The sequence below is a fragment of the Diospyros lotus genome, chromosome 13 (assembly GCF_014633365.1).
Source record: "Diospyros lotus cultivar Yz01 chromosome 13, ASM1463336v1, whole genome shotgun sequence".
Taxonomy (NCBI): Eukaryota; Viridiplantae; Streptophyta; class Magnoliopsida; order Ericales; family Ebenaceae; genus Diospyros; species Diospyros lotus.
Genome location: NC_068350.1, coordinates 39626419 through 39653850, shown reverse-complemented (window position 1 = coordinate 39653850; position 27432 = coordinate 39626419). Strand labels below are relative to the sequence as shown.

Sequence of the window (27432 nt, the reverse complement as noted above, 5' to 3'; positions counted from 1 at the left end):
ATAGCTTATAGATATAACGGTTTATATATTTAACTTTTGTCGAATTATGCTTGTAAATCTAGTAGTCTTCCATTGTCAACTGGTCCAAAAAATAGAATTAGAATTGAATTAAGTTAAAAAAATTCAATCTAAACTAACTAAATTATATTATTCGAGTTATTATTTAGATTCGTCGTAGCTAAAAAAGCACTTTTATATTTTTTTATTATGAGAAACTTGAGGAATCCCCTAATAATATAGTCAATTGACACGTCTCACTCTATTTTAAAATTTACAATTCATCTTTTCTCAATTGAAGGGTGCACGAATAATTGAGTTATGGGTCAAAGTCCGGAGATCTAACCCCTTGACATAGACACGGATTATTTTGATCTGTATGAAAATAAATTTGAACTTATGACTTTACGAGAATCTAAACTCTTAAACATGTGCGATGAACTATTTATGCTATATCAAGAGACCATACATATAAATCATAAATCAAAAAACTAATTTTAATAAAATAACTTTAAATTAATAAAAAAAACATTACTAGCTATGGTCACATATATATATATATATATGCGCCATCTTGGTGGTGGCTGACAGAGGGAGGGGGGGGGAAGGCTGAGGCTGCCCTTTTTCTAAAAGAGTATAAACGATAAAACCACCCAACCGCTCACATTATTTTTGTGTTTTCTCCAGTCTGTCACCGCCACATCCTCCTCCTCTTTTCTCTTCGTCCTTGTCCGATTCCGGTAGCCGGTCAACCCACATGTGCCCCACGCACGCGCCAACCAAAATACTTCCCATAACTAATATCTTCTACTTCCATGTTTCCATTACTTAACTTACCTAACTTTATACCTCTTGACAAATAAATTAATATATTTACAACCATTCATTTAATTTAAATTAAAATCGAGAATCTTAAAATTTTAATTCCAAAACTAAATCGATTAGGGTTGAGATCGAACTAGACTAATCTCACATATTTTTTTTCTCATTTTTAAATATATATATATTTTTTAAAAATATTCATTTATTTATATATATCATCTAAATAAAAATTTAAATATCAATAACGTATTATATATATTATCATAGTTGATTTTTAGTCTTAGACCGATTCGGGATTGAATTGAGCCAATAACCACCGAATTTTCTAAGTGAATCGTGGATCAAACTTTAATTTTTATTATAATTTAATTAATTATTTTTATTAAAGTTTGTTTCGTAATGAAGTGATTTTAAGATTTATATTAATGTATATTATATTAATTTTTGTTAATGAAATTTAACAAAAAATCAAGAGAGGAAATGAATTGTAACAAAAATTAAAGTATAATAAATAATTTGTTCATAAATTAAGGTATTCAACACATTTTTTATTTTTAACTTTTATTTTTATTTTTTTGTATACACGTACATAACATAGATCACCTTTTTGACATACATAACATTTTTTTTCGTGTGACTGTCTTAATTTTTTATTGTTTCGATTATATTTCTGTACCTATATTTTTGAATCAATTTAATTCTTATATTTTAATATTTTTATCGTATGTTAATTTGAATTTTTTATTATTTTAATTACGTTCTTATACTTATATTTTTAAATTGACTTAATTTTTATATTTTGATATTTTTATCATGTGATAATTTAAATTTTTTGTTATTTTGATTATACCGTGTATATACGTATTTTTGAGTTAATTTAATTTTTTTATTAATTTATTGGGCCAACAATTATATGTATATATTTCTCCTTAAAATTGTTAAAAGGGAAACAATATCTGTTCGTGCGTGTTGTGTGCGGGGCAGGTGGAGAGAGAGAGAGAGAGAGGGGTGAGTTTTGTGTTATTAAAGCACAAATTTTTCTTGGGGGGTGCAGTGTCTGAGAGACTGTGAGAGAGAGAAGGAGAGAGAGGGAGGTTTCTCTCTCTAAAAATCCGTTCGAAAAGATCATTTCTTCCATCTCTGGCTTGGAGGAGGAGGAGGAGGAGGAGTCGTCTTCTTCTTCTTCTTCTTACTCATCAAATCTCACTTTTCTGTTTCTGTCCACAGAGAGATGAGGATCAGGAAACGCTTCCCTCTCTCTTCGTTCTCCTCCCCACCCCATCTCTCAGATCCCCAACTCCTCCACCGTTTCCCGGCGGTGCAACACCCCGTCCACGGCGGAGCGCAGCCGCCCCCACCTGGCCGTCCCTTAGCGCAAGAGGGCAGCAGCAGGACTAGTCCTCCGCCGTCCGATCCTCCAAATCAGCCGCCCAATCAGCCGCCGGCGATCAGAAGGGGAAGCACCAGATGGGTTTCCGAGGTGAATCGGCAAAAGGTGTGTTTGGTTGGTGCAACGTCACCATATAGATATAGATATATATATTTATGCATATTTTTTTTTCATTGTTGTTGAATATGAAACTGCACTATCTTCTGAGTGAGGCCAAAAGCGGCCTTCTTTGCTTCTATTGCCTTCGCTGGATTTGCACCCGAGATCTTTTGTGTTTGTTCATGGCTGTTGGGTATAAATCCCATCTCTATCATATTTCGGGTTGAGTTATCCAAATCTAAATTCGACGATTGGCTGCGTTTCTGCAGGCTTTGGAAGGCGAAGAGGGTGAAGAAGAGAGATTGGAAGACGAAGAAGAGAGGAGCAAGCATAGCAGGTGAGAAAAGTTCCTGGTTGCTGGTCTCTTCTTTGATGAATTTCCTCTAGTAAAAAAGGTGAAGAGAGAGAGAGAAAGAGAGAGAGAGCCATTAGGCGATAACTTGATTTAACCCACTCTGAAAAGGGGGGGTGAAAGAACCATACAAATGTCAAGTGGAAACACTGTTTTGGAGTGATTTTTCTATCAGTTTTGGCCTCAGCCCCCCATCGCTTCCCATTCCATCCAATCTGTTCTCTATCTTCTCTTTGTTGTTAATTTCTTAGCCTCTATATTGGGTAACTAAAGTACCCCGACCGTGTACGTTAGCATTTTATGCGGGTCCCCGGCTACAATACATCGTGTGTGTGTGTGTGTGTGTACCTATGCACTCTCTCTATTCTATATATATGTTTTACTTTTTTTTTTTTTTTATCTCTTCTTGACTGTGAAATGTGGTTGTAAGAGATTCTGGGTCTTAATCTTTAGGAAAGGAAGCATCCTATGTGCACAAGTAGGTGCTGGCCATCTGCTACCTACTGCATCTTCTCACCAAGGTAAATAATCCCTCGTTTATTAATTAATTCAACGAGTTTTACATTAAGCCTCACTTACTTGTATTATCCATATAACTCTTATCGGTGTGCCACCGATCGATCTTAATTAACTTGGTTAAGATAAAGGTGCAATTGACGAGGATGATGATGTTTCTTGTGCACTTGCACCATTTGTAGAGGAAAGAGTAGAGATACTTGTTCCGCCCAAGAAGAGAAGAGGGAGCTTTGAAAGAAGCAGGCAAGGCGATGAGACGGCGATAACAATGGAGGAAGAGAAGAAGGAGGTCAAGCCCGAAGTGAAGTCCAAGAGAAGCAAGAAAAGCGGCAATAATGGCGCCGGTGGTGGGAAGAAGAAGGCGAGGGTTAGAGGAAACGAGATCATGGAGGGATCGCGATGCAGCCGCGTTAACGGGCGAGGGTGGAGGTGCTGCCAGCCGACTCTTGTGGGCTACTCTCTCTGCGAGCACCATTTGGGAAAGGGAAGGCTTCGAAGCATGGGAAGCGTCCCGAGCAGTACTGCAGCCGTAGCTGCAGCTCCGGCTAGTGTACCAGCACTGGAAGATGATCGTCGCGATGGCAATGATGATGATGAGGATGAGGATGAGGAGGAGGAGGAGGAAGAGAAGCCGGCGACGATGAGGAAGAAGAGGGTGAAGCTTGGCATGGTGAAAGCTCGATCCATAAGCAGCTTGCTTGGCCAAACAAACAATGCAGTTGTAGCAGCAGCAGTCTGTGATGATGACAAATGAGTGGTAGTGTTATTTCATGTGCTTGAATCGAACAAACTGTAAGCTTAGTTTCAAGTTCTATATATTATCTGGGTTTTGGGTACTGATCAAGAACATGTGTTAATTTGAAGACTTGTTTCTTATTTACTTAGATATATATATATAGATGCTTGAATGGAACAAAGTATTTGGTGAGAAAATTATGTTTTATGTTTTGATTAGAGGATTTTTTTTAATTATGGGTTAATTAATAATAATAATAATGTTCTTAATCTCTCTTGATTAGTTGTCACGAGTAGCTGACATTTTATGCCATTAATTAGGGTTATGATACGTATATCTTTCTCTACTTGTGACAAAAACCATAAATGATTAGTCATATACATATATGTATGCATGTATATATATATATATATATATAAATGTTTCCACTGATTTCCCTTTGCAGTTCAATTTGAATTTGAATTTGAATTTGGCTGGATTTGAATTTTGTAGATCAGCCATAATTAATAATATACGTATTTTAACACAGTTTGGAACTTGGAAGTTGACAGGAAACGTCACAACTTGCAATAAATATTAGGTAATTAACAACATTTATCCCACTTGCTTAAACTTGAGAGACATCTTACTCTCAAGGTTTAGGGTTGGCTTCCACATTTGTAATGCCAAAAATTCTTGAAAATTAGCCAGTAAACTAACATTAATTAATTAATTTCTCTGTTGCCAGGAAAATGAGCTCACGGCAACACCGATCAATCTCTTACTAGCTCTGGGCTTTTATCTCCCGACATAAACTTTAACGATCAAATTAGTATTCGACAAAATAACAAGTCAAAAAAAAAAAAAAAATTAAAAGCTTTTATAGTCTGCACGAAAGATGGTTCGAGCATAATTTTCGCTAGAAACCCTAGCATGGCCAGAACATGGTGTCAAGGGCTTCTTATTAATAATCAGGACACCGAATCTTGTTATGTGATCGGTCTAAATGCTTTTCAAATAAAGTTCATATCAACTCATTCAAATCATGTCACATGTCGATTTTCTTCAAGTTCATATGTCTTGTTAAAGTTGGACACTATCACACTTAAGGATTAGTCAACAACTTAAATTATTTACCTCTATCAATTCACATGTTCTAAGCACATTTAAAAAAAAAAAAAAAAAAATTCATTTGAAGCACCTGCCCAGATCCCTTGGCTTTCATTTATTCTTCTATATATATATATATTTGTGTGTGTGTGTGTGTGTTTGTTTCTTCTTCTTCTTCTTTCAAAACCAGTCTACGAGCTGCTTTGCTTGGCCGAAAAGTATAAAGAGAGTACAGTACACAGAGGGAAGCAATGATCTGTTCATGGAGCTTTAACTATGAACTGCTTGACGGCCAAGGAATCAGTCAAAGGCTCAGAATTACCACCAAACCTCGGACAAGTCGACAACAATAATTTGCTTCATTCTGGAACGTCCAAGGTAACACCTTTGATCGTACGTGTATTATTAACTGAAAAATTATTTTGTTTTGATGGTATATATGTTATAAGACAATTAGACTATTATAAGGGTTTTTGCTAATATGTGTCGCATGTGTTCGTTAAGTTATATTTAATAATCGGTTAAATATAATTACATTTAATAATCGATGAACATATTTAACGTGAAAGTGATTGAGTTGAACTCTAGACGAAATAATCATCTAGAGTTGAACTCTCTCCCATAATATTTATGAATGACATGACTCGTGATCATTGAAATAATCATTATATACCAAATTCGAATATGAGATTTTAAGTATTTTAACTAAATATATTATAAGAAATTTGGTTTTTGTCGATGCTTTTTTCCCGTCTTCCTTTTCTTATCTTCTTACATAACAAAAATGCTTTCGCTTTTGGCTTTCGCCATTCTCTTTTTCTCTAATATCAATCTTATCTCAAATTTTCTCCACATATTACAAAAAAACATTAATAATACTTTCTTTTTTTTTAATATTTTTCACACACCAATAACACGTATCACTCTATTTTGAGGTTGGAACTATCTTTTCACTAATCAATTTATTCAATCATTACAGGGGTTGGCTTTGGTTCACATTTCGTGTCTCCTTTTAAAAGATATTCAGTAGTGTTTCATAAATTTTAGATTTCTGAATCTCTGAGATATGGAACCCTAATGTTTAAATCTAATATGTGTTATTTTATACTGATAACTTATATTATGTTCGAAGTATCCTCTAATGTTGTCCGTATCATTTTATTTTAAAAAAAAATATATTATCAAAAGAACTACCACCTTTCCCCAAATCTTTTTTTTTCTTAATCTAGTAAATTGAATAATTGGGCACAAGAAATTAAATAATAGGAAGCATGTCTTGTCACCAGCTGAACACTTGATAAAGCAAATGTAGCTGGCTACCATCATATTACCTTTCATCAAACCAATGACCCTAAATTGAATCATTTGCCTTGGTACAGAAGATCGGACGGCTACTACCCAGGGGCATAGAGACCTCACCAAAGAAGGGCTGAGGTTGCAAGCGTAGTAACATTACCCACTTACACATTTTCTAGACAGAGGGACCAATGTTTAAATAAATATAAAGGATATTTTGATGTTACAAAATTATGCCAATAAAAAATAAAAATAAGACTTAGTTACCGAGATCTGATCGTGACCCATTATAAATATAAAGTATTTAATTTTATTATTTTTTTAATTTTAATTTTCATCCGAATTTTATATTAAAAATATAAAAATTAAATTATAATTACCAATTATCACCTAATAAGTTGTTATTTAAAATATTATATATATAACGCAAACTATACTTTTAATATAATATATTAATACATAAATTTTGTAAAATTATTAAAGAAGAGCAAGAGTTCGATTTATCCGAACTAACTGAGTTGAATCGATTCAGTTTAGTTTGATTTTTTTCTTACATCGGTTCTGTTTGATTATTTTTTTTTTTTAAATTTAATTTTTAATTTTTAGTTTAGTTTTTTAATTGGAATAATCAAATTTTAATACGATATTATTTTGATATTTACAAAATTATGTTATTTTTTTATTTTATATTTTTTTATCAATTATTTTAATTTTTTTTAATTTAATTAATTCAATTTAATTTATACGATTATTGTCACATATTTTGATAATGTTAATGGGGAGGGGGTGAGGGTCGTTGTTGAAAGAGGGGGTGGGCCCAACCTCTCCATCCCATCATTTTTGTATTCTTTCTCTCTCTTCCAGCCTGTCACAGTCCGTACTTGTCCTCTTCCCCCTCGATTCCAGTTGCCGGTCAACTCCCCACACGTGCTCCTGCCACGTGCCAACCCAATGGAAGGCCTAATAATAATAATAATATAAATAATAACAATTGACCTTTTTCCTTTCAAAAAATATTTTTTATTTAAAATTTTAAATATTTATTTAATATGCATGAGTTTTAAGATTTAATTGGAGTGGATGGGTTTCGAATTTCGGATTTACTTAATATATTAATTATTTTTTTAAAAAAAATATATAAAATAATAAAATACTACATTTAAAATTTAATATAATCATTAAAAATCGCACTTATATAAAGATATTAGGAGAATATAAAATTCGTAATTTTTTTTTTATTTTTAGCCTTAAAAGAGAGAAATTGAGACATCTATCAAGGACTTTGTTCTCTCAAATTATAATATCTCCTCTAAACTATCGAATCTTTGTTTCCAAATGAAGAGGATCGACGTCATTTTCTTCTTTTTTTGCTCTTTTGTCGTGTCTTAAGTTCTTTAACTCGTTAGTCGCTCGTCAATGCAACACCACCCACAAGAACGCGTTACTTGTTCTCAGCCCTCCGATCGACTTCACCGGCCATCCAATCAACTGCCGACGGCCGGAAGGTCAAGGCCCATTTGGATTTCCCCTGAAAGGTCCGTTTGGTTGGTGCAAATTAAAGTCATTAGTTATAGCCCCTTTTGTCTGTGCTTCTATTTGGAACTGTAACTAAGAAACTTTGAAATGTATATATATTAATGAAGTTATCTTTGTAATATTGTGCTTTTAGTGAGTCAACAAGCTTATTCCAAAATATTCCTTTTCATCAAATATTAGCCAATGCCATAAGATGTTTAATTGCCACCATCATTGCACTTTATCTTAATCAAGTTAGGGTTAATGACTCGATAAGACAGCATTCATTGATATTAATTGATTTCTAGAAGTGATGTTGATAGCACAAATTCATATAAAACAAGAACCAAATTTTTTTACCAAATGCCCTTCCTTACTTAACCCTCTAGCAATGATAAATGCCCAACATCCTACGGAGAATTTCATATCGTCTTTATAAGATAAATGTTTAAAATGTTAGATAAAAGATTGTCGGAACTTTAAAAGAGGAGTTTAAGAAACAAAATGAAATGAAATGTACTATCGAACACCATTGCCTAAAATAAAAATTGTTTGTGAATTCATTAAAATGACAACGATAAGTTAATTTTGCATAAAATATAAGCATAACCCAAATGAGAATGTTAAAAGCTTTTAACATTGAGATGTATTTACAGCAGAGTCACAGTTATATGCAAGTCCAGACACTGGTAGCTGAAGCCATTGCAGAGTGTGCAACCTTGAAATCTGAGGGAATGACACAAGTCCAAAGCTGTGATTCTACCATTGCAGGGAATGTGACAACTCATTCCACTGGCAATGCATCTCTGGGTTCGGCCAAATACTTAGTTAAAAGATGAGTCTAGTTGTAAAGGTGATTCAAGTGGTGATTATCTTTGGAAAATGCTATTAATACATTCATTTTGTACATCTTGAGCTACATAAGGGGATATTATGACAAAAAAATCTCTCATGAAGCGCATAGAGGCGAAGGGTATTTTAGTCATAATACTCTTTTATATAGCTCAAGATGTACAAAACAGGTGTACATCTAACATGATTCTTCATCTTTTATGATAATAATAATAAATATCAAGTTTTGGATTCAAATTTTTTCATGCCCTTATAATTCTCTATATACCAAACGAACCCACGTATTTGAGATCCTTATGTGACTCACCTTTTATGATAATGATAAATATTAAATTTCAAATTTAAATTTTTTCAGATCCTTATGTGACGACTCATCTTTTATAATAACGATAAATATCAAATTTTGGATTCAAAGTTTTTCATGTCCTTTATAAAGACATTTCTTGTAATTCTCTATATACCAACGAACCCACGTACTTGAGTTAAAGATGGGCTTAGTCGTTAAGGTGACTCAGGTGGTGACTTATCTTTTATGATAATGATAAATATCAAATTTTGGATTCAAATTTTTTTGTCTTTTATGAGGACACTTCCTGTAATTCTCTATATACCAAAAAAAGAAAAAAAAAAAAAAGCCTAAACCACTGATCAGAAGAAGCCTAAAACTACTGTTTCTCTATATATACCACTGATCAGATGATTTGCTTGGCATGTTCAAAGTTTCCTCTCAATTGGTTTGGGGTGTGTTGTTCTGAAAAGGACTGTCTCCTCTAATCATCTTCTTCATAGAACTAAATAAACTATATATATAATCAAAATTGAAAACTATCTACAAAAACTTTATACTAACCAAAATTCAGAACAAAATGAATTCTAAGCTAAAACAGTGGGTAACATCACTCGCTTGGGATCCTTCAAGGAAGTAGCAAAAGATCATGTAGAGCATAACTGTTATTGCCGTTATGCTAAGAATGTTGACTATTGATGCAAGGGCAAAATGGGCAGACAAAAAAAAAATCGCCCTCCCATTTCGGCCCAAAAAATCGGCCCTCTATCAGTGTTATTATGCTAAATAAAAGTGGGTTGTTAGCCCAGCAGAGTTAGGTTCACGCCTTTGTATTAGGTCAAAGCATAACAAGTTCTTGGTAAATTTGGGTATCAACTGCCATTCAACCAACCCATTTCTTTGTTATTATGATTTCTTTTCTTTTAGCAAGATAAAAGGTACAATCAAAGTAACTTTCTATCATGACTTGATCTTAACAACTCCTATCCATGTCAAGTCCAATAATACCTAGATGATTTCTTTCTTTCTTCTTTTTTTTTTTTTAATATGTATATCACTTTTGTACATCTTGTGCTACATAATGGGGTATTATGATCAAAATACCCCTTGCCGCACATGCGTCTCACGCGTCTCTATGCGCCTCGTGATAAATTTTTTTGTCATTAGTACACCTTTATGTAGTTCAAGATGTATACAAAGGTATATCAATAACATTTTCTTTTTCTTGACTATTGCTAAGAAGTTGTAGGATTTAGAACGCGCAATAACTCATAAACCATGCATACTAAACAAGGACACATAAATCGGCAGCAGAAACTCCCACAGCCCTGTTCACAGTGTCATATACCATGGTAGATAAGAGGCTTAGAAGGCAAAAGCTGCTATTTGGGAATGGTTCCACTTAGCATGTAATACGCCACAAGACAATGTAAAGTTTGATAATTATCTATCAGGTAGAACGTGGAAGAATTTACAACACTGCAAACATACATACAAGTAGTATGGCATCTCCGAGCCATTTATTTAACCTAACCCAATGTGCTTTGTGTTAGAAATTTTGAACCTAAAGGAGAGCAAGAGGCTGGAAAAATAAAAGAAACAAGAAATAGGCACTGACTTGTTTCTCTGTCATTTACATGGGACTATCGACCGGGTGAAACAGGCACAGGACCGCTGTTGCTTCTATCTTTAATCTTTAATCTATTGTAAGAAATATGATCTCAGGAAGTTGGATCTGCTTGTCTGTCAGCAAGTTGGTTCTTGAGAAATTCCATGACTGAGAGGCGCTGAAAGCAGAAACAATATGTTAAGCCACTTTCAGGAGGTCAGAACTATATGTAAATATGAGATTGCTGTTCAGAGATGCTACCCGTTGTTCAAGACCAACTTCTTCACTTTTTAATGTCAAGGATTCTAGCAATTTAATGGCTTCTTGAAATCCATCATTTGCTACATCCTCATTTCCAAGATTTCGATCCGCATCAGCAACTTTGGCAAGAGAAACGGCCACATCCAGAATCTGGGATCACAACAGGACGGAACAAGATTAGAGCGATGAAAATAGAAGTGGAACCAAAGAAATTAACCCAAAACTATATGAACTTGCAAAATTGGCATTACACCTATCATGTTGTTCCATTAAGAACCAAAGAAATTATTTGAGAAAGAATTAGAAGGATGTTGTTTTGGTACAGTGCTCTTACTTACATGCCCAAGAACTCCATGCAAGCTCTGACATTGAACTCATCACACATCATTGTGAGCCAAGTCATTACAAAGTCCCCACAGCATCATCTGCTTAGGGAGATTAAGCTTGCATTTTGAACTGATTGATTTTGGGTCCATAATCCTTTCAATTTGGATTATGACCTATGACTAGGGATGGCAATGGGTCAATAAATGGGTCCCATTTACCTACTTAAAGTTAAAAAGATTATGAAAAATTCATATTTTGAGTCATAGAGATGAAATTTATTTGAACATTTACTAAAATAATCCCTAATTATCCATTTAAAATTGAAATAAGTTTGAAAATTTCATATCTGAATGATATAAACATAAGACACATTTTGAACATTTACTAAATGGGGGTATGTAAATGGGTAAATGGGTTACCTGTTGCCATCTCTACCTATGACTTTTCAGCATATTGGCTTATCAGTCTTTACTACTTCAAAATTTATCAACTTTCAGTTAAGTAAATCAAATAAAGGGCATCTCTAGTGCATGAGACTTCCTACGTTACTAAGGTTGGGGGAGGTCATATTTGTACACAGCCTTCCCCCTTGCCTCTTTTTTTTTTTTTTTTTTGGGTAGAGAAGCTATTTCCATAACTTGATACCATGATCTTTCAGTCACAAAACAGCAACCTTACCTTTGCTACCAGTGCTCGCCTCAATTAAGTAGATCAAATGATGCAGATAAAATTCAGTCACCTAGGAAGTTCTTAAGGACAAAGAAAATGTCTGGAGGAACATGATAAGGAAGAGAATGTAAAGGAACTGAATAGTTCTTGCTAGGATAGAAGTGGCCTAGTCTAGTCAAAGCCTGTTGATTGATGCACATCATCTTTTCCTTTAAGAGTAAAAGAGAATGGAAATTAAAAGGGCAAAAAAAAGAGCCCTGCATCTCTCTGGGAACAAAACAATGGAGCTGGAGAGCTTCCACAGCCACTTCAAGCCCATCAATTTAAGTAGCAGTACTTTCATTGAAGTTTCAATTGGCTACCAACACTTTTGGATTTAAATAAATAAATTAAAAGAAAAAGCCATTGGCCTTTTGAAGCAGTTCAATGTAAGCTGAAATTTCAACTTCCCAAAAGCAAGAAGCAAGATGCAACAGCGCACACAGGCTTTATCCATTCAAGCGTACTGCTATTATCATTAACTGCACTTTGTCCTAACCAACTTAGGGTTGTGGAGTGACATTTGTAAGATTAATTAACTTATAAAAGTCACATTGACAACACAAATCCATACAAAAGAATAATGTCGCAAAATTTTATGTTGAATGCCCTTCCTAAGGCAACTCTCTAGCAAGAGAATGATGAGATAGAGTTTCAATACCATCTTCATATAGAAAAGTTTCATATGATGATAATGAATGAAGATAATTGATATGGTTATGTTCCACTACATAGTTGATACTGTGAAACCAACCAATATAACATGGAAACACAACACCCATTCAACCCTACTGCCGATTCAATCTATTCGCTATGTATCAGTCATTACACCATAAAGAAATGCAAAAAGGTATCATCACCACCATAAAATCATGCTATCTTCAGACTCCATAAAAACATGTTAAATAATAGATATCCCACAGGTAAAGAAAGATGCCTTACCTGAGATGGAGAACTTGAACGATTCTTGGCCGCATCACGACGAATATTCAAACACTGAAGATAGTAAGATCTAGCAGCTTCCAAGTCTCCATCATAGTATTTAAGATCTCCAATTTTATTAAGTGAAACAGACAGTGTATGTATAACCTGCAAAAGTAGAAGAACAAACAAGGCATAATCATATACTATTTAAACTTTCTTATGCCAAAACATTAAAAATGTGAAGACATAGGCAGCCTGTGACCATTATGCATCATAAAGGTGGTGTTACAATTACCTCCAAATCATCAGTTGCCACTTTCTTCAGGAATTCGACACTTTCTTCAAAATAACAAACTGCAGAACCAGCATCACCTAGGGCTCGACTGCAAATACATGTCATGTTAAATTATTATCAGTAGACATGCCAAAAATAAAGAGGCATTATTTGTTGTGGGAAATTCAGATTAGCCTCAAGACACAACTAGGAGAACTTTTGCAGAAGTGGATGTGTAAGGCATAGTTGCCAGAATAGGAAAAAGAAACAAAAAAGGTGCAAGAACAGAAATGCAAAGCATTCTCTAATAGAATGGGAAAACACTAGGTAATATCAGAATAAATAAAACACATATAGACCTGATTAAAAAGCAGTAATCTATAAAATTAGAATACCTTGTGTTGATGTTTGCCTCGAGTTAGCCTAGAAGATCAGTGAAGACAGTGGCTTATATTGGCTAAGGTTTATATAGGTAGTTGTGTTTTTTATACTCTAAATGTAATTAATAAAAGTTTGGGGGTTAAAACTGAAATTATCTAAGTCCAATCTGTTATATTGAGATGTTCACCCCTATTATAAATAGAGGGCAAGGCACCCTAGGTGCCGGGCCCAATTGACGCCTAGTAGCCTCGGTCGCCTGATTTTCGAAGACTTACAAACTTACCTTGGCCTCGATTTCTTTCTTGGCCCCGATTTGTGTTTGAATTTGTGTTCGATATTTTCCCTTGGCCCCGATTTCTCTCTCTTGTCACCACCGTCGCCGCCAATCATCTCTTCGATTTCTCTCTTGCGGTGGCAAGTTTCTGTAGCTAGTCAGGTGGGGGCGACGAGGATCTGATCAATATTGGCGGGGGCGACGGCGATGCAATCAGCGTTAGCAGGGGGCGTCCTTTATTTGGCTCTATTTTACTTCAATTAAACAAGAGAAATACAACATGAAAACAGCCTATGCTGAAAAGCAAAAATGGACTTTCGAGAGGTCCACACTCTCCCACTATTCCCACAAAGATCTTCCCCCCAATATTCTCCTAGCCTCTCTTACTTATAGTTTGTTATCCAGCGACACTCCCCTCCAACAGCCTCAGCTATCAGCCATGCTCCCTTGGCTGCTCTTCCCCTTTTTGCCCTTCAACTATTTTTGTCACTTTCCCCCTCTCCCAATATCTTATTCTGCCCCTGCTTCTTCCCTCCTATTTCTTTGCTGGCACATGTGACTAACAAGGGTCCTATCAGACTGATAATGAGTTGGAATTTTGCAATAAGGATTTTACCCACCTATGTAATCAAAATGGTATCCTAAGACATATTTCGGTTCCAAGGAATCTCAAACAGAATAATCTAGCTGAAATGATGAATAGGACTCTATTAGAGAGGGTTAGGTGCATGATAATCCATGCTAGACTATATAAATTTTTTTGAGCAGAAATAGTTACTACGGCAACCTATGTGATTAATAGGTCCCCATCCACAGCTATAGGGTTTAAAACCCCCTATGAAATATGAACAGGTCATAAACCTAATATAGACCATGTAAGGGTGTTTGGGTGTAATGCTTATCCTCACTCTAAGCAAGGTAAGTTAGATCCAATAGCAATTAGGTGTATGTTTATAGAATACCCGGAAGGGATTAAGGAATATAAATTGTGGAGCCTAGATCCAGATATGCCTAAGACATTTGTGAGTAGAAATGTTACATGAAGGGTCTACTATAAAAGGTTTTGAAGAAAAGGTGAAATCAAAGGATGCTGGAAAAGTCAAAGCAGTCGATGTAGAACTACAAGAGGAAACCAGTGATAGAGGTCTAGATAAATTCATTAATCAGGAGTTAGATCACCAAGAGGATTATGATAAATCTTCCCCTAGTCAACAGAAGGAATATGAAGCATTCTCTTATAGGCAACAAGAGGATTATGAAGAATACTCTAGCTTAGAAAATCCCCCTGATCCAGAGAGGTATAATAGGAGGAATATAAAGCATCCTCTTCTGGGTAGTAAGAGAATTATGAAGAATCCTCCAACTCAGAGAATCCCCCTGATTCGGAGAGGTATAACGTTGCTAGGGATAGACAAAGGAGGGTTTCAAGTCCTCCTATGAGATGCAGATATTCTGATTTAGTGTCTTATGCACTATCAAGTGAAGCTGCTAAAATAGGGGAAAAGCCCTTATCATATGATGAAGTAGTGAAATCAAAGGACACTCAGAAATGGTAGGAAGCCATGAAGTCTGAGATGGACTCTCTTAAAAGGAATAAGACTTGGATTCTTGTATTAGGAAAGAGGGTGGTTGGCTGTAAGTGGTTGTTTAAGATTAAGGAAGGTGATGGAAAAGAGGATAAGCCTAGGTATAAAGCTAGGCTAGTGGCTAGAGGGTTTACCTAAGTGCCTAGTATAGACTTTAATGATATATTCTCACCCGTGGTAAGGCATAACTCAATAAGGATCCTTCTCACAAATACATCCCAATTAAACTTAATTCTAGAACAAATGGATGTTACTACAGCCTTTCTACATGGAGACTTAAGAGGGAAACTATCACGAACCTAGGGTTCGTGATAGGTTAAAGAGGAATTGGGGAAGAAAATCAGATTGTAGGAGGGAGAAATCAGTAGTTAGAGGGAGAGATATTAAGGGAAAGAGAGGGAGAAATAGAGAACAGAAAAGAGAGGAAGAAGAACGAGAGAGGAAGAATGGTAGAGGAAAGAAAATGGAATTTCAATTCAATATCAATTTTTCAGCCTCCAACAAACCAATAGCAGTAACCTTATATAGGCATTACAAGCTCAATAACGGCCTAGCACATGCACCTCATGTGTTTCTAAAATATCTCTTAACTATTATTATAATACTATTACTATATTGCCCTTTACTTACTACTTGGGTCATGACAATTCCCCCCTCCTTGAGAGAGTTCTTGTCCCCAAGAACTTACAACAATTTAGCCATTACTCCTCAACCAATACCAACTCTCTCTAGCTTGGTTGTTCCTTCCTTTATCATTCCCTTTCTAGGCCGCTTCTTCTTTGTTCTTGAATACTCCTCGGCTGAAACAGAAATAATAATCAATGCAATCAAAGCTGCATCTTCTTCCAAGGAGCAGCATACCATTTCCCGTGGGTTGGTGATAGCTACCAAATTAAGACAGCTTGTACCCATAGATTGAGGATCCAATATGATGCCAAATCCAGTCAATATATCCTCATCTAGTGCCTTCATTGAATTTAGCTGCTTCTGGTCACAGGCAACAGCTGAAACTTGCAATCCTTCAGCCTTCAATTGATGTTGCTCCTCAACCTCAAAATTTACAGCAACATTGTGGCACATTTTAGGATCAGTTCTACACACCTTCACAACATTGGAAGATATTTCAGCTACAAGTAGGCCCTCTTCATAGCAGTTCTCATCATCAACCTGATTTGTAAACTGATTCTCAACACAATTTTTAGCTTCTTTCTCTTGCAACATTTGGCCTAAACTGATGTCTTTATAACCTCTCTTTTCTTCTTCAGAATCATTGGTTACCCTTGACAGGTTTTCTTGAGTTCCAGCCAATGGTTCTTTAGTCCCAACATGATTTATAGCTTGTTTAATAACTGAATTTTCATCCACCCGAGGAGACAAATTCCCAACCTTAAGCTTGGTAGCTTGCAGCTCATTATCAACTGATCTAGGCTTCCCATCTGGTTTAAAATCATTTGGCAACTCATCATTTCGGTTGGATGGGGCAGAACTTTCACTGCAATGTTCACCACGCTCTTGGTTCCGCCTTTCCTTCATTTCTGATTCTTGCTCCAACGCTTCCATAAAATGATCAATGCTCCTTGCTTCCTTGTTTGCTCTTTCTTTCAGCTTCTTCTCTTGCTGCTCCATTCCAAAGAATTCCTCCTTGTTAAAGCTTCCGTGATAATCATCAAAATATTTCACCGGAAAGTTGTAATGATACTTCTTAATAAGTATCATCGCAAATTCTTGCAACTTCTCGCAAAACATTCGACCGAATTCCTTGCACTCTTCATCAAACCCACTGCTGGTTCCTTTGTCCAATTGGCTGATCCCTTTCTTATGTTCCTTGTTCCTGCCAACTGAAAATGCAGCCTCCTTTGGCTGCCATTGAAGCTCCATTCCAGCTGAAAATGAAGCATTCTTTTGCTGCAATTGAGTCTCCCAAGGCCTCACATATGTCCTGTCTGTCTTGGCGTAACTTTTATAGGCTAAACCAGCCATAGGCCAAGAAACTGGAACTCCTTCCACCTTGCTTCGCTTCCCCAATTCACATGCTCGAACCGGGGATTGCTCTATTGCTGGGAAATTAATCAGATTGGTTGGAAATAGCCTAAAGGAATCGGAATTCACCTGGACAGCTTGCCGACGAAGTCCGCTGCCTCTCGAACTCCAATCCTCAGCACTACGACAGCCGTCTATCCCTCCAGGCATCTGCGTCTAACGAAATTAATGGCAATTCTTCTCAACCCAATCACTGCCCAAGGTTCCCAGCCCTTCTTGCGATCACCTCTGATTCCAAAATCACCAAAACTCGTTGTTGAGAGCCAATCTCCTGCTTCTCCTTCAGATCCGTTTTAACTGGCTGCGATAGCCTTCTTCACCTCTGTCGTCAACTCCAGCGGAGCTCCTGCAACCTGTCTTCCGCTTCAGTCGCACGCGCCTAGGTCGTCAGCTTCACCCTCCGATGGATCCACGCCTCTTCGAAACGTCCGCTATAGTCGCGAATGCTCGGTGGTCCGCTTAACTCTCCGACGGACTGCCTCTTCCGACGGACTGCCTCTTCCCACGAACGACGCCCGTTCGCGTCACCCCACTGTCCGCTTCTCACGAACAACTGTTGTCCACTTCGCCTCCAACGGACTTACGCTCACCTTGGACGGTCGCAACCCACAACCAATCGCGAATACTCCTCAATTCGTGTCCCACCTAATCACCGACCAGCGACCCAGACCCAGTCGCTCCAGATCGCGAATCCTCCTGGGTGTTCACATCAACACCAGCGGACTCGCTATCAACTCGGAACTTCTGCCTATTCCGTTTAATCACTGAAATTGATTTCAACAGCCTTCGACACGAATCGGAACCACCGCCAAGAACCGTTGCTCTGCTTCGACTCTAGTTAAATTACCTCCAAATCGGATCGGACACTATGGAATTTACGAACTCACAACCGAGGACGACTGCCCTGATACCAATTGTCACGAACCTAGGGTTCGTGATAGGTTAAAGAGGAATTGGGGAAGAAAATCAGATTGTAGGAGGGAGAAATCAGTAGCTAGAGGGAGAGATATTAAGGGAAAGAGAGGGAGAAATAGAGAACAGAAAAGAGAGGAAGAAGAACGAGAGAGGAAGAATGGTAGAGGAAAGAAAATGGAATTTCAATTCAATATCAATTTTTCAGCCTCCAACAAACCAATAGCAGTAGCCTTATATAGGCATTACAAGCTCAATAACGGCCTAGCACATGCACCCCATGTGTTTCTAAAATATCTCCTAACTATTATTATAATACTATTACTATATTGCCCTTTACTTACTACTTAGGTCATGACAGAAACATTCTAATGGAACAACCTAAGGGGTTTGAGGTTAGGGGGAAGAGAGAGCAAGTGTGCTTACTTAAGAAATCTCTCTACGGTTTAAAGCAGTCCCCTAGGCAGTGGTAGAAGAAGTTTGACTCTTTTATGTTGTCCCAAGGTTTTAAGAGGAGTTCCTATGATAGTTGTGTGTATTTTAAGCATATGCCAGGGAATATATCCATATATCTTCTCCTATATATAGATGATATGCTGATTTCTAGTCAATCAGCCATAGAAATCAAGAATCTTAAGCTAAGATTAAGGTCAATGTTTGAGATGAAAGAATTAGGAGAAGCCAAGAAGATATTGGGCATAGAAATCAGAAGGAATAGACAGCAAAGGCAGCTGTTTTTATCTCAGAAATCTTATCTAACCAAGCTAGTTAGAAGATTTAATATGTGTGATGCAAAGGATGTCTCGATTCCTTTTGCATAACACTTCAAGTTATCCCACGAGCAGTCCCCTAAAGATGGAAAAGACATTAAGGAAATGAGTAAGATCCCTTACTCTAATGCGATTGGGAGCCTAATGTACAACATGGTCTGTATAAGGCCGGATTTGGCTCATGCTATGAGTGTCTCTAGCAGGTTTATGGCCAATCCGAGTAAGGCTCATTGGAATGTTGTAAAATGGACCTTTAGGTATGTTAAAGGAACATTAGGCATGGCCTTGGTTTATGGTGGAGTTAAAATGGAAGAAAATCCTTGCATCTTAGGGTTCACAAATATAGATTTTGCTGTTGACATGGATAAAAGGTCCTCAACAGGTTATGTCTTTCAGCTTTGGGGTTCTACCATTAGCTGGAAAATTAACCTACAACCAGTGGTGGCGTTATCCACCACCAAGGCTGAGTATATTGTAGTTACAGAAGCAATTAAAAAGGGTCTTTGGCTTAAAAGAATTATTAGTGAACTCCTAGGTAGAGATGTCGAGGTTAAGTTGATGTGTGATAGCCAAAGTGCTATTCATTTGGTTAAAAATCCATCCTACCATGAAAGAACCAAACATATAGATGTTAGGTATCATTTCATTAGAGAAATTTTTGAGGAGGAAATAAACCTAATAAAAGTTGCAGGAGAAGAGAATGCAGCTGATATGTTTACCAAAGCTATTCATGTATCTAAATTGCAGCATTGTTTAAATATTCTTAATGTTTGTTATGTTTGAGTGATCAGGTATGTCATGCATTCCCGGAGGAGAGCAGGATCACTCTATCGGGTGTAGAAAACTCAAGGCAAATGGTGGAGTATTGTTGATGAGTTAGCCTAGAAGATCAATGAAGACAGTGGCTTATATCAACTAAGGTTTATATAGGCAGTTGTGTTTTTTATACTCTAAATGTAATTAGTAAAAGTTTGGGGGTTAAAACTGGAATTATCTAAGTCCAATCTGTTATATTGGGATGTCCACCCCTATTATAAATAGAGGGCAAGAGTTAGCCAGTAGGTAAGGGTTCTCATTTCTATTGTAAAGAATGATGTGATCGTTCACAGAGAAAGGCTAGAGAAAAGGTAGCTTTGTAATCTTTGGGAACGAGGGTTGTGTGGTACTCGGGAATAGAAGGAATAGAACTTGCTGTTGTACTGATAATTTTCTTAGAATAAAGAAGACTGCTCGCGGGGTGTTTTGATTTCAAACCAAGATAAACTTCGGCTTCTTGTGGTTTGCTTTTCTGGTTTCTGTTTAATTTGTGAATTCTTTACTTTCTGTTTGTGTTAATATCTCTTACAGTTGACCCAAGAGTGGGAAAAGAGTTTGAGAGAGAACTGTTCGTCTAAAATCTGCCTAAACCAGTGAGTCTAAAACACCACCTTATGATTGTTAAAATGCTAGTTATAAATAATAGTTGAGAAACATAGAAGTAGAAGTCCATTTTATGCTTAAAACAGCAAGCTTTAAAAGTGAGTAGTAGAAACTACAAAATACATGTTACTATGAATATTATCAAAATATATTGGCGAGGGTGGGGAGAAATGAAATGCAATGAACATGGAATCCACTTTTAGGAACTTCCAAAATTTTGGAAATCCATTTCAGTTTTATGAACCGAAAAATTGAAATTAAACAGCCTTTCCATTTTCCATTTCATAAATTTTGGAAATAGAATGAAATTGTTAATGGAAAGGATTTCAAAAGGACACTTCAGTCTTTTTTGCCTTTCTAGTAGATTTTTGTGTTTCCAATGGACAATGAATGTTAATTTTATTCTTTTAAGAATGTAACAATATATTCCAAAAGGTTCAAATTGAGCAAAACAAAAACTGAATATCTTGAATTTAAGTTTAATAAAGATAGAAGTGCCAATGATGTTATGATAAGATTTGAATCAAGAAAAAACTAATTCAGATATCTGGAATCAATTATTCAAAAAGACAAGATTATTGAGAAAATAAGTCTCAAAATTAAGGTAGAATGGTTAAAGTGAGTAAGTGCTTTCAAAACTTTAAGTGACTGTAAAATCCTTTAAAACTACAACAACATATCAAACCTTAATCCCACTAGGTGAGTTTGTCTACATGAATTTTAGCTTGCCAATCATTTTTATTTATGGCCATATCTTTTGTAAGGCCCTAAAAAGAATCCTTTCAAACTAAAATATATATATATATATATATAAAATATATATCAAATGACTATAAGACTAGTTTTTTTGTATAGCACAGAATGTTAGGTAATTAAGTACAAATATGCACAAAGTATTTTGAAAATGGTATGATACATGTGTCATACGAGACAATTAAAAATAAGGATATTCATAATAATACTTGGAGTGATACTTGTTAAAGATAATATTGTCAAGACATGCTTAAGATGGTTTGGAAATTTGAGACGTGGGACAAAGTTGAGAGGAATAAGGGTTTTAGATTTTAATGCCTGATAGGATATTTACTATTTTGAATTATTGTATTTTGTTTAGATTTTAGAGTCATATTATGTTTATATTTATATTGTTCTCTTTTAGATAGGTTTTATATTTTATTTATTTTGTTATGTTATAGTTAGAATAGGATTTCATAACTATGTTATAGCAAAGATTGACATTCAGTGTATAAATAGACATATGATGTACTCTGAAATACACCAGTTTGATTATCGAATAGAGATTTTATTGATTTCCTCTCTCTCTCTCTCTGCTTTTTGCTTCAAATTCTCCTTATTCTCTTCCTCCTATCTTTCATAAATTTCTGGTTGTTCCACATCATGAAGACTAATAAACACATATGTGAGAAGAGTCAATCAAATGGAAGAAATTTATAGTAAAAGATAGAGACAACAACCAAAGAAAATTTGATTAGAAAAAAAAAAAAAAAAACTCATAGACACAACCTGTGATATAATAGCCCTGTAGAACATATGGTTGTAAACAGAGATGACTGGCGAGTGAGAGCCTGCGTAACCAGCCCTGCCTAATGGGATTAAGGCTTGTTTTGTTGTTGTAAGACTGTAAGAAAATCTAGGAAAAAAACCTTGACTTGTGCCTTTATATATTTCCTATTATTGTTATTCATTGACTTCTCAAGAAATGCATATTTCAATACTCCCACCATTGTGAAATCCTCATATTTATTTCAATCATCATTCTTGTGTCCATATCAATCTCTATGGCATCTGGGATTCTCTGTGGTATCAAAATTAAAAAAGCATGCTCACAAATGAAGTTTTAACATTTTCACGTCTTTATCTACCTGCACACCCCCCCACCCCAAAAAAAAGAGTATATTACACTCGACACGCCTAAGGTTTCACTAAATGACAACGTACCCCCATGTTTTGAAAATTAAACTCACTTCCCCTCCCCTCCATAACCAGAAGATGTAAAGAAATCTGTACGAACTTATAAAATGTCAGGGGTACTGGCAAGGGGTAATCTGATACAACTAGTCAGTGTAATTTCTGAAACTTGTGGGTGTATCCCCTTGTATTTATACCAAACCTCAAGGGAGCAAGGCGTATTTTACCCACTCCCGGCACCCCCGCCCCCAACCTGCCAACGCCCCCCCCCCCCCCCCCCCCCTCCCCCTCTCAACAAAAAAAAAATCCCCTCTTCTGATTTAATGCCAATGTCATTCAAGAAATTACTCATTACCTCCCAAACTCCAAACTCCAAAGCCATAAAGACCCTTTAAGGATCAAAATATAAAGCAGTGCAAATCAAATGATAGACATTACATTTTTTAGGGAGAAATACATGGATTCAATATTTCATCTTTATTTTCTAAATGGCATGCACTTTGTTTAGAATTCACATTAAAAACGAACTTAATATTGCTATTTACTGACCAACCCCTTTGCTAATTTGAAATGTTCAAATTCAAAAGTAATCCACACTCCATGAACCATGTCAAGCACTTAGTGAAAGCCAAATCCATCAATATAAAACCAAAATGTTATGAAAAGTGCAAAAAGTTTATTGTTCTCCTTCTACTTAGATTTTATATGCCTGAAAAAGCCAAAAGACCACCAGTAAATCAAATCCAACATTAGAAAAACATTATTGCCTAACTAAAAAAAAGAAGAAGAAATAGCACATACCAGCAATCACCAAGCATACCCAGAACTGCTCCTAGTTGTGAGCATAACTCTGATGTGTTCCCCATTTTCTCCAACTGTTCTCGAATGTCTTCTACACAAAGACTGAGTCTTGATTTAGCACTTTCCACATTTTGGCCACGGAATGCCTAGACATGAAACAAGTGAACATCCAAGCAAAATGTTCCACAAAAACTTAATGACTAACAGGAAAAATCAAGCAGAAGAAAGCAATAGCAAACTTACTTCAGTTATACAAAGAAACACTAAAATTGAAAACTAAAACCATCAACAAATGCATGACAAACTCACCCTCATGGCTTGTTGCACCAAGAAAGCACCCCTCTCCAAAGATACATCCTCATATATCACTGTTTCCTTCTCATCCTTGGCTTCCTCTTGGTCTGTCTTAACCTGTGACCTCTTTATCCTTGCATGACCTTCAATAAAGCGATCAACTACCTTTTGAAGATCTGAGTCAGCTTCAATCTTCTCGATGTCAGCACCACACAGAGGACAATCCTTAAAGCGTGATATGCATGTTCTGGTTTCAAGTAAAAACAAACCATGTGCAATCAGCAAACATGGAAAATAATGTGTTCTCCTAGAAGAAATAATGCAAATGTAAACTTACCAAAACCATAAACAAAGATTGCCACTATCTACTTACCTGCAGTATACATGGGAACAAGGCGCACATCTGCTACTGTCAAAAAGAAGTGCTTGGCATATCATGCAACTGAAAGGTCCAATCTTAAATGTTTGAGAATCATATCCAAAGGGACACTTCGGAGAAATGTTGCCAGATTTCCCAGAGTCTTGTTTATCCATGCCCTCTTGCTTTGTATGATGCTTACTTTGGTTCTCGCTAACCTTTTTTAAAGAGGCATTGTCAGGACGAGCAGCCTTGACAAAGGGGCACTTGAGAGAACTACTACCAGATTCCCCAGATTCTTGTTTGGCTTTGCTCTCTTGCCCTGCTTGATGTTTATTTTGGTTGTCAACCTTTTTTAAAGAGGCATCATCAGGACGGGCAGCCTTGACAAAGGGGCAAACAGGCGTCATTTTGTTAAACACCCTGTACCAAAAGCATTAACTACCTATGAAATTGAAATCAAACATTAAAAGAAATAGAAAGTCATAAGAAGATACAATGTGTTATTAAGAATTAACAATCAAAATTATCAACAGTTCAAGCACTCAGACCTAGCAAACAGAATATTTATATGTCATGTCACAGGAAAATTCATAAGATACAATATGCTAGGAGCATTGCATCTTTCACCTTGTGAGACCATGACCTTGCTGTTGGTTGTGCGCTCACTATGCTCATGGTCTACGTTCTTTTTTTTTGGGGTTGTGGAAAGTTTTTTTTTTTTTTTTTTTTTTTTTTGGGGGGGGGGGGGGGGGGTGTAATATCTATAAGAACCCATAATGCAGTAAATGCCACAGAACTATTAGGAGCATGACTGTTGGTTATGTTCACTTTTTAAGGGATCTAGGGTTAAAAAATAGGAGACATAGCATTCATGCAATAATGGAATTTTCAATTGGGAGTAGGCACAAAAGAAAGAAAGGATTTTGCTCCACTGTCCAAGTAATGTTTCACTCACTTTTTCTACAACAGTTCACGTGAGGAGTAGAAAGTACAAAAAAAGCGTTTACCCAGTTAAAAAGGGTTCCAAAGAAACATTTAATAACCACTTGTTTCTCTTATTAGCATTGCCTGACACACACATCTTTACTAATTGCTAATCCAAACCACTCTGACCTTTTATTTATTTATTTATTTTTATTTTATAAGTGAAAGTATATAACAAAAAGGAAACAAACCCTATATAACAGAAGGAAATTAATAATGTACAAACACATCAATATCATCTATGTCATTTTTTTTTCACTAAGTAAATATTATCCATGTCACTGCACAGAGGACTCAAGACAAGGAAGAGTCCTCTTCCAACCAAAATATAATAATAATAATAATAATAAGGAGACAAAAATATGTCCTTCAATAAAATGGCCTTCAGCTTCAGGATGAGGCTCGGTTGTAGAGCTGGGAATTCGCAGGGCTGTTAGCCTGTTACCCCTCTCTGTAGATGCTAATCTCCATCTTCACAGATCAATCATCTGAGAGTTGAAGATTCATTTCTTAAACTTGAACAGCCCCATTCAGTAAGAATATCATGATCTACTTAGCTAAAATATATATATATATATTTATGTATATATGAATCAAACTCTTTACACTATCAAAATCTCCATAATTCCTCTCATGCCAAAAACCAACATGACATGAAAGAATACAATGTTCCATACTCAATACAAGTTCCTTATCATCAAACAAGCAGAACACCAAATCCAAAACTTAGGATCACACACAAAAAATAAAGTAAAAAAGACTTCAAATGTCCCTAGCAACAGCGCAATGCTAAAGAAGATGCTCAAGCAGTTCTGCAGCCATCTTATGCATGTAACACCAGTATGTAACCACTTGGCCTTGCTTCCTAAAGTTGTCTGTTGCCAAAAATGGATCCTAGAGTGACACACCGAACAACAAATGCAACCCCAGGAGAGCCCCCAATCTGCATAAAGCCTTCCATGGGTAGTCTGTTCTCACTTTCCTTCCATTACTTTTTGTCTTCTGAATATAATAATCACCTCGTAATTTTCTTTTTTCCGTCCTATATATTCAAACAAGAGGAGTTATCTTCCAACCGTTTTCCTTTCATTTTCTCTGCAAAATCAATCGGGGAAATATAAATAACTTTCGCAGTTGCTTCTCCTCCCTTCTTTTGTTTCCCTTCCAGAAGCTCCAAATCCTTACTTTAATTATGTTTGTTCCTTAAATTTTTCACTTGGTTGTCACAAGAAACTTTAGCCTCTAAGTTCCATTGTTCACTCAAACAAACGACGCAGCAAAAACAACACTTTCCTTCCTTAAAGTCCTTACCTACAAACACAAAAATCACTCCACAACAAACCCCAGGGTTAGCTATTCACTTACACTAATTTTCTCCAGTTATACGACAAATCTACATATCCTTTATCTTTTCACTGTATGAAAATCTCATAACCACCTTATTTTGATGAAAATGCCCAACCTGTTAGGGAAAAAGTATGGACCCATCAAGAGAATAGTATCGACCGTACAAGTTCAATTACCAAAGAAACAACAAATTTCCACCGATTCGAATGAAATCTGAACGCAGAACTTACCAATTTGTACGATGGCTAAGAAAGAAAAGGGATGTACTATTCGATCAAACTTCGTTCTTCAGGCGGGAAGAGTCTAGCGGATAGGGGCGATGATATCAATGAATAACTATCTCTCCTGGATCGGTTATCTGATTGCTCGGCTTGCTTCGCATCCCAGCTACGGCCGCGCAACCGCGGTTCAGAGAGAGAGAGAGAGAGCAGCAGGGAGAGAAGAGGATAGAACAATCGGCACGTGAGAGAGAGGAGAGGATGGAATGGTTGACACGTGAGTGAGGAGGTCTAGAACAAATAGCATGACAAAACCTATATTTTTTGAAAAATTCTATTTGTAATCATAATTTTTACTCTTCCTAGCTAGGCCTAAGTAAAATTTTAATTTTTGCTATTTAGAGCTAGAATAATTTCTTTTTGCAACCATCCATATTTCTAATATATCCTTTAAACATTCATTCCTCAAAAGATACCTTCACACGTAACAAACTTACTCTATTAATCAAATAGCAACAACTATAACTAAATGGATATAAGATATCAGAAAATTATTAATATTTTTAAAAATTAAAATAATTTTTCAATATTATCAAATAGCATGCATCTATATAATTTATATTTAAAAATAACATAATTTATAATATCAGTTACTAGTTCAATAACATAATTTACATACTACGAATGAATTAAATCAATGAATTCGAAAGAAACACAACATATATATATGTAATATATATGTATGGCTATGTAATATGAAATCATTCTCATAGTATTTGTAATATTATAATTATACATAATTATATTACATAAACTATTATATATATACATATTCTAATATATAAAATATATATATATATATATTATCCTGAACCTGAGGTTTGGGAGAATTCAGGGTTCAGGAGAATTCATTTTCTCCGAATCTATGGATTCGGAGTTCTTTGAATCTCTCGAATTTTGGAGTTCGGGAGTTAGGGGATGCCCCAAATCTTGGGGTTCGGGAGTTGAGAGATGCCCTGAATCTCGGGGTTCGGGGAACCCCAATTACTTGAACCCCAAGGTT

At 36.0% G+C, this 27432-nt stretch overlaps 2 protein-coding genes across 5 annotated transcripts; one reads left to right on the top strand and one right to left on the bottom strand.

The window, feature by feature from the left end:
* Window positions 1-1796: 1796 nt before the first annotated feature.
* Window positions 1797-4128, top strand: LOC127788248 (uncharacterized). Its single transcript, XM_052316358.1, has 4 exons — window positions 1797-2314; window positions 2578-2645; window positions 3114-3181; window positions 3359-4128. The coding sequence occupies exons 1-4, from the start codon at window positions 2051-2053 to the stop codon at window positions 3928-3930; spliced, it is 972 nt and encodes a 323-aa protein (XP_052172318.1). The 5' UTR covers window positions 1797-2050; the 3' UTR covers window positions 3931-4128.
* A 6224-nt stretch (window positions 4129-10352) lies between these two features.
* LOC127788831 (protein NCA1) lies at window positions 10353-26646 on the bottom strand. Of its 4 annotated transcripts, XM_052317465.1 has the most exons (9): window positions 26382-26646; window positions 26170-26266; window positions 23833-24240; window positions 23475-23706; window positions 23166-23311; window positions 13075-13162; window positions 12798-12944; window positions 10821-10970; window positions 10353-10737 (listed from the first exon to the last, which is right to left on the bottom strand). In XM_052317465.1, the coding sequence occupies exons 3-9, from the start codon at window positions 24225-24227 to the stop codon at window positions 10672-10674; spliced, it is 1224 nt and encodes a 407-aa protein (XP_052173425.1). In that variant the 5' UTR covers window positions 24228-24240; window positions 26170-26266; window positions 26382-26646; the 3' UTR covers window positions 10353-10671. The 4 variants fall into 4 exon arrangements, with proteins under 4 accessions (XP_052173425.1, XP_052173423.1, XP_052173422.1 ...); XM_052317463.1 differs by lacking the exon at window positions 26170-26266 and having other exon boundaries at window positions 23833-24262; XM_052317462.1 differs by lacking the exon at window positions 26170-26266.
* Between the last annotated feature and the right edge of the window lie 786 nt (window positions 26647-27432).